Consider the following 13774-nt stretch of genomic DNA (forward strand, 5'->3'; position numbering starts at 1 on the left):
AAGGTAAAAAGAAAATGCAAAATATAATGCAAAATAGCTTAAAAACTCATTTTAAAATTAGTTTAAAAAAACAGATCTGAAAACCTGAATTAAAAAACCCAGATTTAAAAGGTCTGTGTAAACAAAAAGGTCTTTACTTGGTGTCTAAAAGAACAAAGTGACGAAGCCAGGTGAGCCTCACTGGGGAGGCTATTCCATAAATGGGATGCAACCACCAAAAAGGCCCTCTCCCTGGTAGCCACCTGCCTCACCTCATTTGGTGGGGCACCCCAATTATCTGGTGATAATTAAGTTGGTCTTAATAAAAGTATGACCTTAATGTTATTTTTGGACGAATTTAGGAATACAACATACGTTGTTGCTTGAAAATATTAATAAACGAAACAACACAAAAACAGCATTACATGAAGATTAATATACAAAAACACCTGTCATTGCTTATACCAAGATTATATCACCATTAGAATAGCCACATGGTAACCAACTGATCCTGTATCTTGGCACTTTTTCTTCTTCCTTACCACAGTTCTGTTAGTGTATCCCTGATCTTCTGACCCCTCAACCCATGTGCTCCTCATCGACTCCTGTTTGGATCTTGATAGTGCTGCAGATGTCTCATGTGGTACATGCAGGTATGCTACTATAGGCAACCCATGACATTGAGCAATTCTAAGGTAACATATTTGTGGAACCCCAGAAAAATGAGGCAGTCCATCTTTTAACATCTGTTTGTGTAAAAGACTGGAATTCCTTGGCCAAAATCCTGATTGAGTGCCAGTGCAGCAAGTTTTGCTTTCAAGACTAAGGCTATGACAGTTCACAGCGGGGAGTGAGTGTGGAGGATGATTCTCCCTTCCTTCTGTAGCTGCCTGCACCACCTGAAATTTTGTCCCTGAGCCTTAGGGATGGATTTTCAGGTGGCTCAGGTAGCTACAGAACAAAGGGGAAAGCATTACCCCTCTGCCAGCAGGGCCGTTCTTAGGGCAGGGTGACCAGGGCAATCGCCTTCGGGTATGTGCTGGGACAAGTCCCACTCTGGAGCGGCCTGCCCTTCAACATTTATCCCCCCCCCACCTGGACAATGACCTGTAGCTTCAGGAGCCACGTGCAGGCTTGCCTACTCTGGAATGGCTCCCTTCAGCGGCCCTGCTTCAGCTCGCTCTCTGCCAAATTTCAGCTCTTCAGCAGGTGGGCCAGGCTTCTGGAGGCCTCCCTGCCAGAGAAGGCCTCCCTGAAGCTCTCTTCAAGTCCCCAGTCCCTGATCCTGCCTGAAGCTCTCCAACCTGGACTGGAGGCAAAGTGGCCAGTGTTGGCTGCCCACCAGAGTGCTGTGCTGGCCATTTTGGACGCTGCTGTGCCTGTGCAATTGGCCTCTGAGAGGCCTGGGTGCAAAATGGCCACCGTGTTGAAGTCCAAAGGCCTGAACGGGCTGAAAAACCGGCTGAACGGGCCTCTGGCAATGATAACAAAGGCCAGAGGTGGGAGGGGGAACCTCCACAGACCACACTCCCCGTCACCCTAAGGAACTCCCCCAAAGGGGATAAGGTATCCCCCCAATTTCTCTTTAAAAAAAAAAAAAGGTTGCGAACCCCCCAAACAGTTGGAGGGTCGGACCGAACAGGGGGTGGTTCGGTTTGACCCCGGGCCGTCAAACTGAACTGGCTCAACATTGAACCTGTTTGACATTGAGCCAGTTTGCATATCCCTAGACAGGCCTGCTAAACCTAGGACCCCTAGCAGTTTTTGGACTACAATTCCCATAATCCCCAGCCACAGTAGCCAATAGCCAGGGATTATGTGATTGTAGGTCAACATCTGAGGGCTGAAGTGGAACAGCTCTGCTTTAGGAAGTAGTTAGCTACAAATCAGTTAATTCTGCAGAGGTCATTAGTCTTCATCACATGAGATCAATTGCTACTCCTTTTAGGTCAGTTTTCATTCATTCTACCCCCAAACCTTACCATTGGATTCCTTGGAAAAGAAGTAATCCTACCATGCCAACTAACAACTGAGACTATATCTGAAAGCATCAGCATAGATATCCACTGGATATTTGAGAAATCATCAGAAAAAATCAATGTGAAGTCCTATGGTGGGAAAAACAAGGAGGATATGCAAGATGGGAGATATCAGGATCGAGCAGACCTCTTCTATAATGAGCTTAATAGAGGGAACATGTCTCTGAAGCTGAAGAACAGCCAGATCTCTGACCAAGGAAAATACACCTGCATGGTCTCTCTTGGAGACTGGTTTGATGAGTTGGATGTTGAGCTGAATTTGACAGGTGAGCTGATTTTCTGCTATCCTAAAATAGTCCAGTGCTGTGAGATCGACATGTCAGAGTTCTACAGGGAGTCAGGAAAGGGGCTCAACCTTCACTCTCCCACAAAATGATCAGTGTGGGTGAGAGGAGAGTGGGGGCAGTCCCTGACATGATTGGTACAGCATCACAGAGAGAGGATTAGCTCCCTTTCCCCTATTATATCACCAGCTCCAGTCTGAGCACCACAGTACTATCGCACTATAGAGTTTGTTGACTTTAAGGCTCTTTGAACAATAAGCTTCTTAGCCAGCTTTAACCTGCATGGCACAGCAGGAAGAAGGGTTTCCCCCCCTCCTTGAAGGTGTGAGTGTGGGAGATTGTCCCTCCCCCATCTCCTATTTCATAATTGTCAGGTTTCCCCCGCTTAAATTACTAATGTTATCGTTCTACACAAGGGCATGATGCATGTGTGGTCCTCATTGGGAACCTTTTTTTGTGGGAGTGGGAATCTCTCTTTTTTTCACAATTAAACATTTTTCTGCATAGTTAGATAGTACCCCAAGTGCGGAAACCTCTGGAAACCCAGAGCTCCTACATGGAAGCCACTTTTTGTTGTAATAGATCAGGCGTAAGCTAATGATGTAGATGTGCTCTCAAAATTTAGGCAATTAATGAAGGTTTTAGTGACCTTCAAATATTGATTCTCCTCCTCTTGTCAAGGAATATGCATAAGTGGATGAATGCACAAGAAATTACATTTTAGAAATAAGATCTAATGTAGATATACATCTTAGTGGTCCACACAGTCAGTTTGGATGGAACTGGTAATACTGTACAAGTATGGACCTCAAACAAAGTCTAAATTGTATCCCTGATGTACATGTGTTACCTGAGTGAGTGGATGAGCATTGTGAAAAATCAGACGTTAGCATGAAGACAGGAGACCCTGCTCTAACTTGGGGCTTACTTTGTGTGCAATTTTGTTTGTTTGTTTTCTGGTGGGGTTGAGTGAAGAGTGGGCAACTTTAAAAGTCCAAGAGTTAATGTTTAGAACAGGGCTCTTCAGTTTTGTGTAACTGCTACATAATGAGTTAAGGCACATTTCTTGAGGCCATTCCCACAATCACTGGAAAGTGGGCTAATGGAGCTTAGTCCACTTTCCAGTGTTTGTGGGAACTACCAGGTGAGCCTGTTGCTCCCAAGGTGGCTAGCCTGCCTAATTACCCCTCCCCTTAAATGAGGTTAATGGAGCGAGCGCTCCATTAACCTCATTGTTTTGCTTGTGTGTCACCGCAGCATGTGGCAACACACAAGTAGACCCCCAACCAGGAGGCTGCAGCCAGGATCCTGGGCTCGGGGTTCTCTCCAGGATACCCCACACACTCATGAAGGGCATCTTGGGACTTCGGGGGGTCACGCAGCCCCAATCCCCACAGCCCCTATAGGCTCTGTAACAGAGCTGGCAGCCATGTGGACATGTCTGCTGGGAGAGCAGGCTAAGTCCTCTCCCCCCGCAGACTTGACAGAAGCTCTTCTCATGGATCATGGGAGAGGAGAGCTGGTCTTGTGGTAGCAAGCATGACTTGTCCCCATAGCTAAGCAGGGTCTGCCCTGGTTGCATATGAACTGGAGACTTGATGTGTGAGCACTGCAAGATATTCCCCTCAGGGGATGAAGCCGCTCTGGGAAGAGCGCTCTGGGAACCGCTTTGGGAAGAGCAGAAGGTTTCACGTTCCCTCCCTGGCATCTCCAAGACAGGGCGGAGAGAGATTCCTGCCTGCAACCTTGGAGAAGCCGCCCGCTGCCAGTCTGTAAAGACAGTAGTGAGCTTGATAGACCAATGGTCTGACTAAGTATATGGCAGTTTCCTATGTTCCTAAATTTGTTTTAGGAGAGGAGAGCTGGTCTTGTGGTAGGAAGCATGACTTGTCCCCATAGCTAAGCAGAGTCTGCCCTGGTTGCATATGAAAGAGAGACTTGATTTGTGAGCACTGTAAGACATTCCCCTCAGGGGATGAAGCCACTCTGTGAAGAGCAGAAGGTTTCAAGTTCCCTCCCTGGCTTCTCCAAGATAGGGCTGAGAGAGATTCCTGCCTGTAACCTTGGAGAAGCCGCCCGCTGCCAGTCTGTGAAGACAATACTGAGCTAGATAGACCAATGGTCTTACTCAGTATATGGCAGTTTCCTGTGTTCCTATGTTCTCTTAAGTCTTATTGTGGTTATCTAAACCTCCAGAGTGTTCCTATAACACTTGGGAGTTGTGAGGAAATTCCTTCAAAACTTGCCCAGCAGCACCTGGTGGTATTGGAAGCCAATACTTCATCACACCAAGCAATTAACTGTGTCCCTTCAGAAACAGAACAGGGTGTATTAGCTGGTGATGGAGTCACAGAATTTCAGCATTTACTTCTCTGGGAACTGTTGGAAAGCTTTGCCCCTCAGAAGCAGAAGGTGTTGCTCATGATGAGAAATGTCCCACTCTTTTGCCAAAGCCCTCATTCCCCTTCTCCTCATCACTAATTTCCTTTAGCTCTGCCCACCTGCTTCTCAACTTTCTGAGCTCATGAACATTCTGTCCCATTTATTAATATAGGAGCAGTGGGGGATTGGCCCCATTAGGGTTTCTTCTTCTTCAAATGTTCGTGAAACTGATGTATCTGCGGGTCACCCAGAGTCTGCAGATACTTCCCACTTGTCCACAGGTGTCCAGAGTCTCAATCCATAAGGATTGTGATTCTTCCAGCTGTTTTGGAAATAGATATAAGATTTACAACTCAGTGGAAAGATATGTCTAATATGCCTTTGTCTAGATGGGTGCTCAGAGGAACCATGCTGCTGTATCTTGAAAATGCAGTCTAGAAGGCAGCCTTTAGAACTGCACCTCAGTGCATAATGTGTCCTGTAAAAGTCGATATATGGCTTTTTGTTTCCAATGATTTGTCTTAAGCTGGGATACCCCAGACGAGTTCTGTTCTACCTGGGACAATGAATAATAAATTGTTGTTCTTGAGCAGCTAATGGAGCAGAGCCTGCTATTGCCTTGGAACTGTATAAGGGCCAGGGAATTGGTCTCACCTGCAGCTCTAGTGGTTGGTATCCCAAGCCGCAAGTTCTCTGGCTGGACAGCAAAGGGAAACCCCAAACCGAGAAAGCAGAGGCTACAAACATACAGCAGGAACCAGGAGGGACCTTCAGTGTTTCCATTTCCTTTACAACAATGAAGTCTCTTGTAAAATCATCAACAGTGTATTGCAGACCGAGAGTGAATCCAGAATCTTGATCTCTGGTGAGTAGAAATGGGACAAAGTGTTGCATCCATCTAGCAATAAAGTTTTTTAAGCTTTACTTGTTGGGGTGATTCTCACGATCAACAAAAATCGGGCTAGCAGAGGCTAGCCCGATTTTTGTTGACCGTATGAACCACTGGGCTTTCAGCCGAGCTCGGTGGTTCTTGAGAAGGTAACCGGCTTGAGAACCCCTGGTAAAAAGCAGGTTTGCGGAGTGAGCGCTCCAGCAAACCTGCTTTTTAGGATCGTGAGTAGCCACGGCGTGCCTTCGCACCGTGCCTACTTATGAGTAGACTTCCGGCCAGGAGGCGAAAAACCACCTCCCGACTCCGTGGTTCTCCCCAGTATGCCCTGCACACTCGTGCAAAGCATACTGGGGCTTGCGGGGGCTGCACAGCTGTCATGGAGCCGGCCATCGTGTGGGCAGCTGATCCGGCCGCCCAGTGCTTCCTTCCCGCTCACTGCCCCAAACTGGGTCTCACTGATTGTGAGACCCGGTCGTTGTGTTTAGAAGTGTGTCCTTTTAGAGTTGCCATATTTTGGCCCTTATTTTTATCCTTCTGAGTATGCTAGATAAGTCCAGCCCTCAGGTATCTGTGCCTTTAATGTACATGGAAAATCTGTTCAACAGGTAAAGACAGAGCATGAGTGCCGAGATGTGCTTCTGAAGCCTCACAATGCGTTGAGAATGCGTGCTTTAAAGCAGGGATTCCCAACCTTACTTCCCCAAATGTTGTTGGACTATATCTTGCATCATCCCCAGCCACAGTGGATTGTGACTGGGGATGATGGATGCTGTAGTCCAACATCTGGACCACTAAGGTTGGAAACTCCCGTTCTAGAGAGATGTTTTCAGGGTCAATCTTATGCCATTTTGGTACTCTGGATGAGACCGAAGGGTTTACCTAGGTTTTATCTGCTTTAGCTCTGTCCAGAAGCACCTCATCAAGCCAGTCATTAGTGAGAGTAATGGCTAGAGCTGCACCATATAATTTACTCAATTAAAAAGTAGGAAGGCATAGTTGAAGCAGCACAACTTTTCCTAGTTCTGCTCAGTCCTGTTGTAGTTCCCCCATGTCAATGGCTGGCATACTGTGCAGTGTTCTGCCTGCTACGTAACACTGTTTGCAAACAGTTGCTCAAGAGCGGTGCTGTCCAAATGCTGGGAATTGTGCAAACACAATAATGTGATGGTAGGCCATTATTTCCAGTGACATAGGACCACACAACTTCTCCCCCCGCCCCGTTTTCCTTTATTACAATGAGGTTACAGTATATAGACATAATCAAGGATGATAATGATGCATGTAAATATTACTAAAAAGAGAAGAAAAAGCAGGGGGAGGGGGAAACCCCTTATCACAGCTTAACATAATAGGATTTAACCAATGCAGGAGAGGGAAAGAAGGTATTTTTTTAAAAAGAACCACCGCCTTCAAGGATGTTTGACTTGTGTTTCAAAGCATATTCATTGAAGTTCAACCAAATCGCTAAGAATTCTGCTTTACCTTGGTGATGAAAAAACCCCAATTCAAATGCAGACAAAGAACACATATCAGTCATCCAAAGTTGTAATTTAGGAGTAAATTTGTCCTCCCACTGTTGTATTATAATCCTTTTGGCAACACCCCAAGCATGAAGAATCCACAGTTCTTGATGTAGTCCCAAATTCCATATGCTAGGGATGTACCCCAACAAAATAACATCCTTAATGGACAATGATAACTGCAATGTCATATTGATTATGTTATGGGTTGCAAAACAAATGGTGCATAAACTGGACAGGACCAAACCATGTGTGTAAGTGTACTCTCATACAAATTACACCTCCAGCATGTAGCAGGCTGCAGCCATCCCTTATTAAATATTCTATGAGGTGTCCAATAGACATGAAATAAAAGTTTCTGTTCTAATAGAGCCGCATTTTAAGATCTACAAAGGCACATTTCATTGACTTCAATGTGACCCACAATTGATTTAATAAAATAGGGTATTCAAGTTAATTATTCCAAAGATCTCAGATATAATCGATATTACTCTTATCAATGGCTTTAAGTTTCTGTTAGAGCAAGGCTACTGGCTTAGGTACATCTAATAAACGTTCCAAATCTAATAATAAAGATGGAATTGCAGAAGCTGCAATCGCATCAGGACCGAAGAGCCATGACAATAAATGATTTAACTGGATAAACTGCTAGCTAGCATTTGAAGATATATCCAACTCAGCTCTCAAAGTGTCAAAGGATTTAAAAACAGCTTCCAAAGATATCAATTGATATAATGTAATGCTGTTGCGAGAGGCCCAGTTAGCCCAATAAAAAGACTTACGAGCAATCTTCAAAGATTCTAATACATCAGTCAACAATCTCATGTCTGATCCTTTATAACCAGATATAAATCCGGTCTAAACAGGATGAATAATGGCAAGAAGCACAGTCTGCACCCTGTTTGCCAATGTTACAGTCTCTATTTTAGGATCAATGTTTACCAAAGAGATCAGTCTATATCTAGCGAATAATTTAAAGTCTTTACCAGGCTTAAGAAGAATCATTATATGTGCTTTGTTAAAGAAGGAGGGAGGTGTTTATTTTTAAAAGCATCTTTGTAGACCTCTAGTAAAGTTGGAGCCAGGAAACTAATATTTTTCTTGCAAAACTCAACAGAAAATCCGTCTTGTGCCAATCCTGCATCTTGAGTCTGCCCTACCAGAATTCATGGATTAAATAGTGATCATTGTTTCCCATAGAGAAAGAGGTGCAGCTAAAATCTTGATTTGATCTTGTGTTCAATATGGATGATGCAGCTGTTGCAAAAATATTTGCATCAATATTAGATGCATTACTACAATACAAGCTGGAGTAAAACTCAAAAAACTGCTGGTTTATTAATTCAGAGTCTGTATAAACACTGCCTCAAGTATTGTGAATAGAAGTTATAATGTTATGCTGTTTTATCTGCTTCAGTCTGGAAGCCAAAAGATTACAAGCCCCCCACCCCCATTCCCAATATCTTTGCCTGGTACAATTCAGAGGAAATCCAGTTTCTAAAAAGCATAACTTATTGCATTCATATTTAGCCATGAGTAAAGTTCTATATGACCCAGAAGAACGATGTAGTGCTTACTGGGTTAATAAGTCTTTAACTTGCTTCTCAAGAGAAACCATCTGAGCCCTTTGTGTGTGAAGAATAAGCAATGATCCACCCCGCCCCCAAATGCTTTAAAGGTATCCCAAACCAAGGATAATGATTTAATGGAGCTCCTGTTAAAACAAAGAAATTCATCAATCTCCTGTTCCATTTGTCTAGTAAACTGATGATCATTCAGCAGGGACATATTCATACACCACCTAAATGAGAGGTATTAGGGCAACTTTCCAAACAAACAACTATCTTAAGGGGGCATGATCCAAGATTGTTATGACGTCAATATTACATGCCTGAACTCAGGACACTAAGGAACTAGATATCAAAAAAATAATCCCTAAAACAATTTTTGTAGACAGGAGCAACAACAAATATGTTCTCGTTGAGGATGATTGAGAAGATGCCATATGTCTGGTAGACTGAAATCTTACATGTAAGCTTTAAGTGTGGTATGGGTTCGAGAGTGTAGCCTAGATGGGGGCGGGAGTGCTGCAGTCAAGAAGGGGATCAAAAGTCTGATTTAGGTCTACACCAATAATAAGGTAAATGAAAGTCAAGGTGTGTAAATGTGCAAAACTACTGTGTATTAATTCTGGAGAATCTGTAACTGGACCATACAAAATCATTAATGCCGAGTGTTGACCGCTCATGCCAGCAATAAGCATAAGATAATAAACTTCACCATCTATTATTTCCTGTTCAACATTTAGTTTAGAGGATTTATGAATTTAAATGGCCACACCTCTTGCCCTTGTAGAATTTCCACTTGTATAGAATTTTGCCACCCATGACCCAACATTACAAAAGGGATTTCTCAACTGACGAAATATGGGTTTCTTGTAAAAAGGCAATCTCAGCCATTTTTCCTAACTTGGCCAACAGTTTATGAATTTTTGGGGACTGGCCCAATCTGTGGATATTCCAGATAGACATAGAAACTGCCATGCTCAATTATTAATATCACAACAAAAGGCCAAAAACAGCAAACAGAAACAGCTTGAACTGGCTTATATGGAAAAAAAAAATGAATATATATATATATAAATGTGAAGAGGTAAATGAATACAATTTGACAAATACATAATTATTAGTAAGTAAAATGTATTGTTATACAAACCCCAATAGACCAATAAGTAAAAAGAAGTTGAACAAACAAAAAACAAAAGAAATCCATTTGTACTTCTAGATCAAATGTGGTATTCTTGGTTTGAGCAAACTCCATTGGCCCCCTTTAAAAGCAATTAGAATCAGGATAATAACTAATTTTAGTATAGAGTAATTGAAGGGAAGAGAAAGAAGATAAGAAGCCTTGGCAGATATTCAAATAGTAGGAGTTAGTCTAGACAAATTATTCATTCTCTGACTTGGCTCAAAGTAGACAGGAATTTTTCAGCTGTTGATGAATCATGGAAGGATCTCAATTTATTCCCATTGTAATCACAAAACACTGCTGGGAAATAAACACGATATTCTATTCCCCCCGCCCCTTTCTCTAGCCATCATGTGGGCTTTTTGAAACTAACACTGTCTGTCAGCCACCTCTTTGGGGAAATCTGGGGAAAACATGATTCAAAAGTTTTCCCACATAAACTCCTGTCCTTTTTGAGCACACCTCAAAAGTTCCTCTTTAATTGTAGATTTAAAAAACTTTACGATGAATGGACAAGGCTTATCAATGGAACATGAAAGAGGAATAGATATATGATAAGCTTTTTCAATTTCCAATGCATGCTCCTCCGGCAAGGTGAATATTATTTGGAGAAACTCTTTAATGAAATTAATAGAGACAGTTTTGCCCAGAAGTTCTGTAATCCCCCAAATATGCAAATTTTGATGATGAGATTCTAATTCCAGGTTGCAGACACTGGCTTGCAGGCTCTTATTAAGTATCTGTAGTGTTTGCCAAGTGGAATCAACAGAAGAGCTTTTAGAACTGTCCACAATTAAAATAAATCTGGAAGCAATACATTTCCATGGTATTGCTATCTTGCTGTGGAAAAGAATGACACTTACGTTGGGCTGGACAAAGGAGTAACACAAAATACTAAATCACCATTGCTTTATGTTGAGACATTCTGCTCTCCAACACCCCTCATCTGACATTTTATGGAATCAACAGAGGCTTGAAAAGAAGCAACTGAAGCGGTGATATTTTTTAGATCAGATTTTATGTCAGCAGACATTGTTTTATGAAATGTCATAATATCTCCTCCTTCCTCTGAAAATGTTTCTGGCAGAGAGGAAGGGGGGCAAAGGTTTCCTCCCTCCCTTTGAGGCCATTATAAAATCCACCAGTGGGACCCCCCCACCCAACAGAAAAAGAAAAAATAATCACCTGTTTAATAAGGAAGTCTCCACTGTTATGAAAAGACTAGGCAGTTCAGGATATCAAACAGGAGGCCCTGAAGCTCACTGAAATGTGACTGATTGCATTGCCATCTTGACCAGAAGTCGTACTACCACACAACTGTGTCAGCACCATTCCTAGCATTTGAGCAACATCACTTCTGCACAACTGCATGGATGCACCTTTATACCACATGTGGAACACTGCAGGAGTTTGTCAACCAGGATGCCTCTGAGTACCAGTTGCAGGGGAGTAACAGCAGGAGAGAGGGCATGCCCTCAACTCCTGCCTGTAGGCTTCCAGTGGCATCTGCTGGGCCACTGTGTGAAACAGGATGCTGGACTAGATAGATGGGCCTTGGGCCTGATCTAGCAGGGCTGTTCTTATGTTCTTAACCAGTGCATTCAGGAAGGAGTGTGTGTGGGGCAAAGGATCTGAGTGGGAAAGCAGCTGCTGCAGCACTGGGGAAACTCTAATGAAATTTGTGCTTCGATTTGAAGAATTTTCTGGAGAAATAAGGAAATGTAACTGAGCTTTCATGTCTCATTTCAGATGTTTTTTATCCTTCTACTTCCCCTTGGCTTCCTCCCTTCATAATCATTTTATTGCTTAGCCTGTGCCTTACTATTTTTTTGGTGTATAAACTAATACGTAAGTATGCTAAATATGTTATTTTTGTAAACTTACAAAACTGTCAAGATGAGAAGTCAGATAAGCTTAAGCAACATAATTGTCTTGAACTTAAATAGATTTTTTAAATTCAGACAATCAGAGAATTTCCCCAATATATAGGTCATGGAAATCAAATTGAATAAGCTTGTTGTATTAAGTGGGTTAACCTGGACCATACAGGACAGTAGCAGAAGGTACTTTTCTATACCAGATCTGTTGTCCAAAGATTTCATACTGTCTGCCAATTGCAGGAGCTAATGTTCCAATTGCCCCTGTTCTCTTTGGTGCCTCAAGAAGCCACTAGCCATATAGTTCCTGGTTCAAGCCCAAGAGTCCTTAAGAATAATCTGTGGATTTTAGTGGTAGCTAAATTCTGACAATTACTGTAAAGTCTTATTTTTCATAATTTGCTGTACTTTGTTTCAGAGAGCTATCAAACAGTGTCTCAATCTGGTGAGTAATTGAAAATGACATTTTATACATGAAAATAGTTTTAAGCAAAAGGATGTAACATCATAGGCTTATTGCAGTGGAGAGGAATAAAGGGTTATCAACGGATGTCCTGAAATATCAGCAGTGGCTGACATACTGCACAACTTTATGTGTGCAGCATAGCATGTTGCGCACAAGCACTCGTCCTCAGATGCAAAAAGTGCACAAATGTAGAACAACAATACGGCCATTGGGAATAATGCTGACTGTGAGTAAAGACAGTGTCTGGGTATCTTAGGGTACCCAGAAGGGATAAATGGAGTCAAGACAGATTTTATTTGGGAAATGGGCTACGTTTATTAAATAATAGAAATTTACTAGTCAACAGTGGTATTTGAGTCAGAGAAATAATTACAGAGATCCCAATTACAGGATACTGGTCCTTATAGTACTGGATGCCAATGGATACAAACTTGAGAGGATCCTAGTATAGAGAGGCAGAGAACAGAAATGAAGAATAAGAGAGTAAAAGGGATAGAGTCACAATCTTATGCCTCTCCTGGGCAGGTCTGTGAAGCTGGTGTGTGTGGATAGTGAGGTTACTGATGCCCTTCTTTGGGATGGAAGCAAAGGCCTTTTGCTGCAGGGTGGAGGCCAAGACAGCAAGGTTTCTGGCACAAGGAAAAAAGCAAACTCAAAACACTTCAGCCATCTACATTTGATTTGAGGTCAAAACAAAATGTGAAATCTGTTTTGTGCACATCCCTAGTCTGGAGTTGTGGTATCTGCTTGAAAGGAAGGATGCCTTCTTTACAATTGCCATTTTAAGTGTATGTGCTAGAGAGAAACACCTTTCTCCTGCATGGTGCAATTCACAACTGCTTTACCCCATTCCCTGGGATGTCTCAGTGCATCACAAGTTACCAGAATCTGCTAACTTGGGGTGCACTGAGACATCCCAGGGAATGGGGGAAAGCAGTGAAAAACCCTATTGTTCCTCATGGGTAGCTCCTAGGGACACTAAAGTGGGTTGTATGGTAGGGCATGATGGGTGCTAACTACCACCCAACTCACAAAAGAAATGCTCAAGTGGATGATTTTAAACACATTTCTAACCTTTTCCCCAAACCCCCATAGGATCCTGAGGGATTTAACAGCAAATCAAATGCCCCCAAATAAAGAAGCAGTCTTTATTTTTTGTGGTGGTGGTGGTAGGTTGGTGGGGAGTGAGGAACAATGGGGTAGGTTGAAGGGAAGGGAAGGGAAAGGGGATTACTGTGGCCTCTCCTAAGTTTACCCACCCCTCCTGTCCTACAGTCCTACATACCTGGTATCTAATCTCTTCTGCAAGCAAGTCTCTTTTTAAAGAACTCTAACCTGACTGGAGTGGGGGGTAGTCTGCTTACCTTCCAACATCTTCTGCTGGAGTTTGGCCAGGTGCTGCTCTCAAGAGCAAGTGGGCCAAGCAGACACTGTGACGGAGTGAGGGAAACAGCACGTGGCTGTCAAGTAGGGAAGTGCAAACTGGTTCAAATTTGAACTGGTTGATATTGAACATGGCCAGTTCAATGGTTCCATATTGAACCATCCCCAAACTGGCCCCTGTTCAGCCCAATCGCGGACCAAACA

At 42.9% G+C, this 13774-nt stretch overlaps 1 protein-coding gene across 1 annotated transcript in view; it reads left to right on the plus strand.

The window, feature by feature from the left end:
- The first annotated feature begins 1393 nt into the window (after nt 1–1393).
- The window catches only part of LOC128331056 (butyrophilin subfamily 3 member A3-like), a 30070-nt gene continuing 17689 nt past the window's right edge, over nt 1394–13774 (plus strand). The window contains exons 1-5 of the mRNA XM_053264420.1: nt 1394–1478; nt 1928–2284; nt 5278–5457; nt 11594–11692; nt 12140–12166. Of these exons, the coding sequence (XP_053120395.1) occupies nt 1394–1478; nt 1928–2284; nt 5278–5457; nt 11594–11692; nt 12140–12166 (748 nt within the window). The remainder of the gene's footprint in view (nt 1479–1927; nt 2285–5277; nt 5458–11593; nt 11693–12139; nt 12167–13774) is intronic.

The sequence above is a fragment of the Hemicordylus capensis genome, chromosome 6 (genome assembly GCF_027244095.1).
Source record: "Hemicordylus capensis ecotype Gifberg chromosome 6, rHemCap1.1.pri, whole genome shotgun sequence".
Classification (NCBI taxonomy): domain Eukaryota; kingdom Metazoa; phylum Chordata; class Lepidosauria; order Squamata; family Cordylidae; genus Hemicordylus; species Hemicordylus capensis.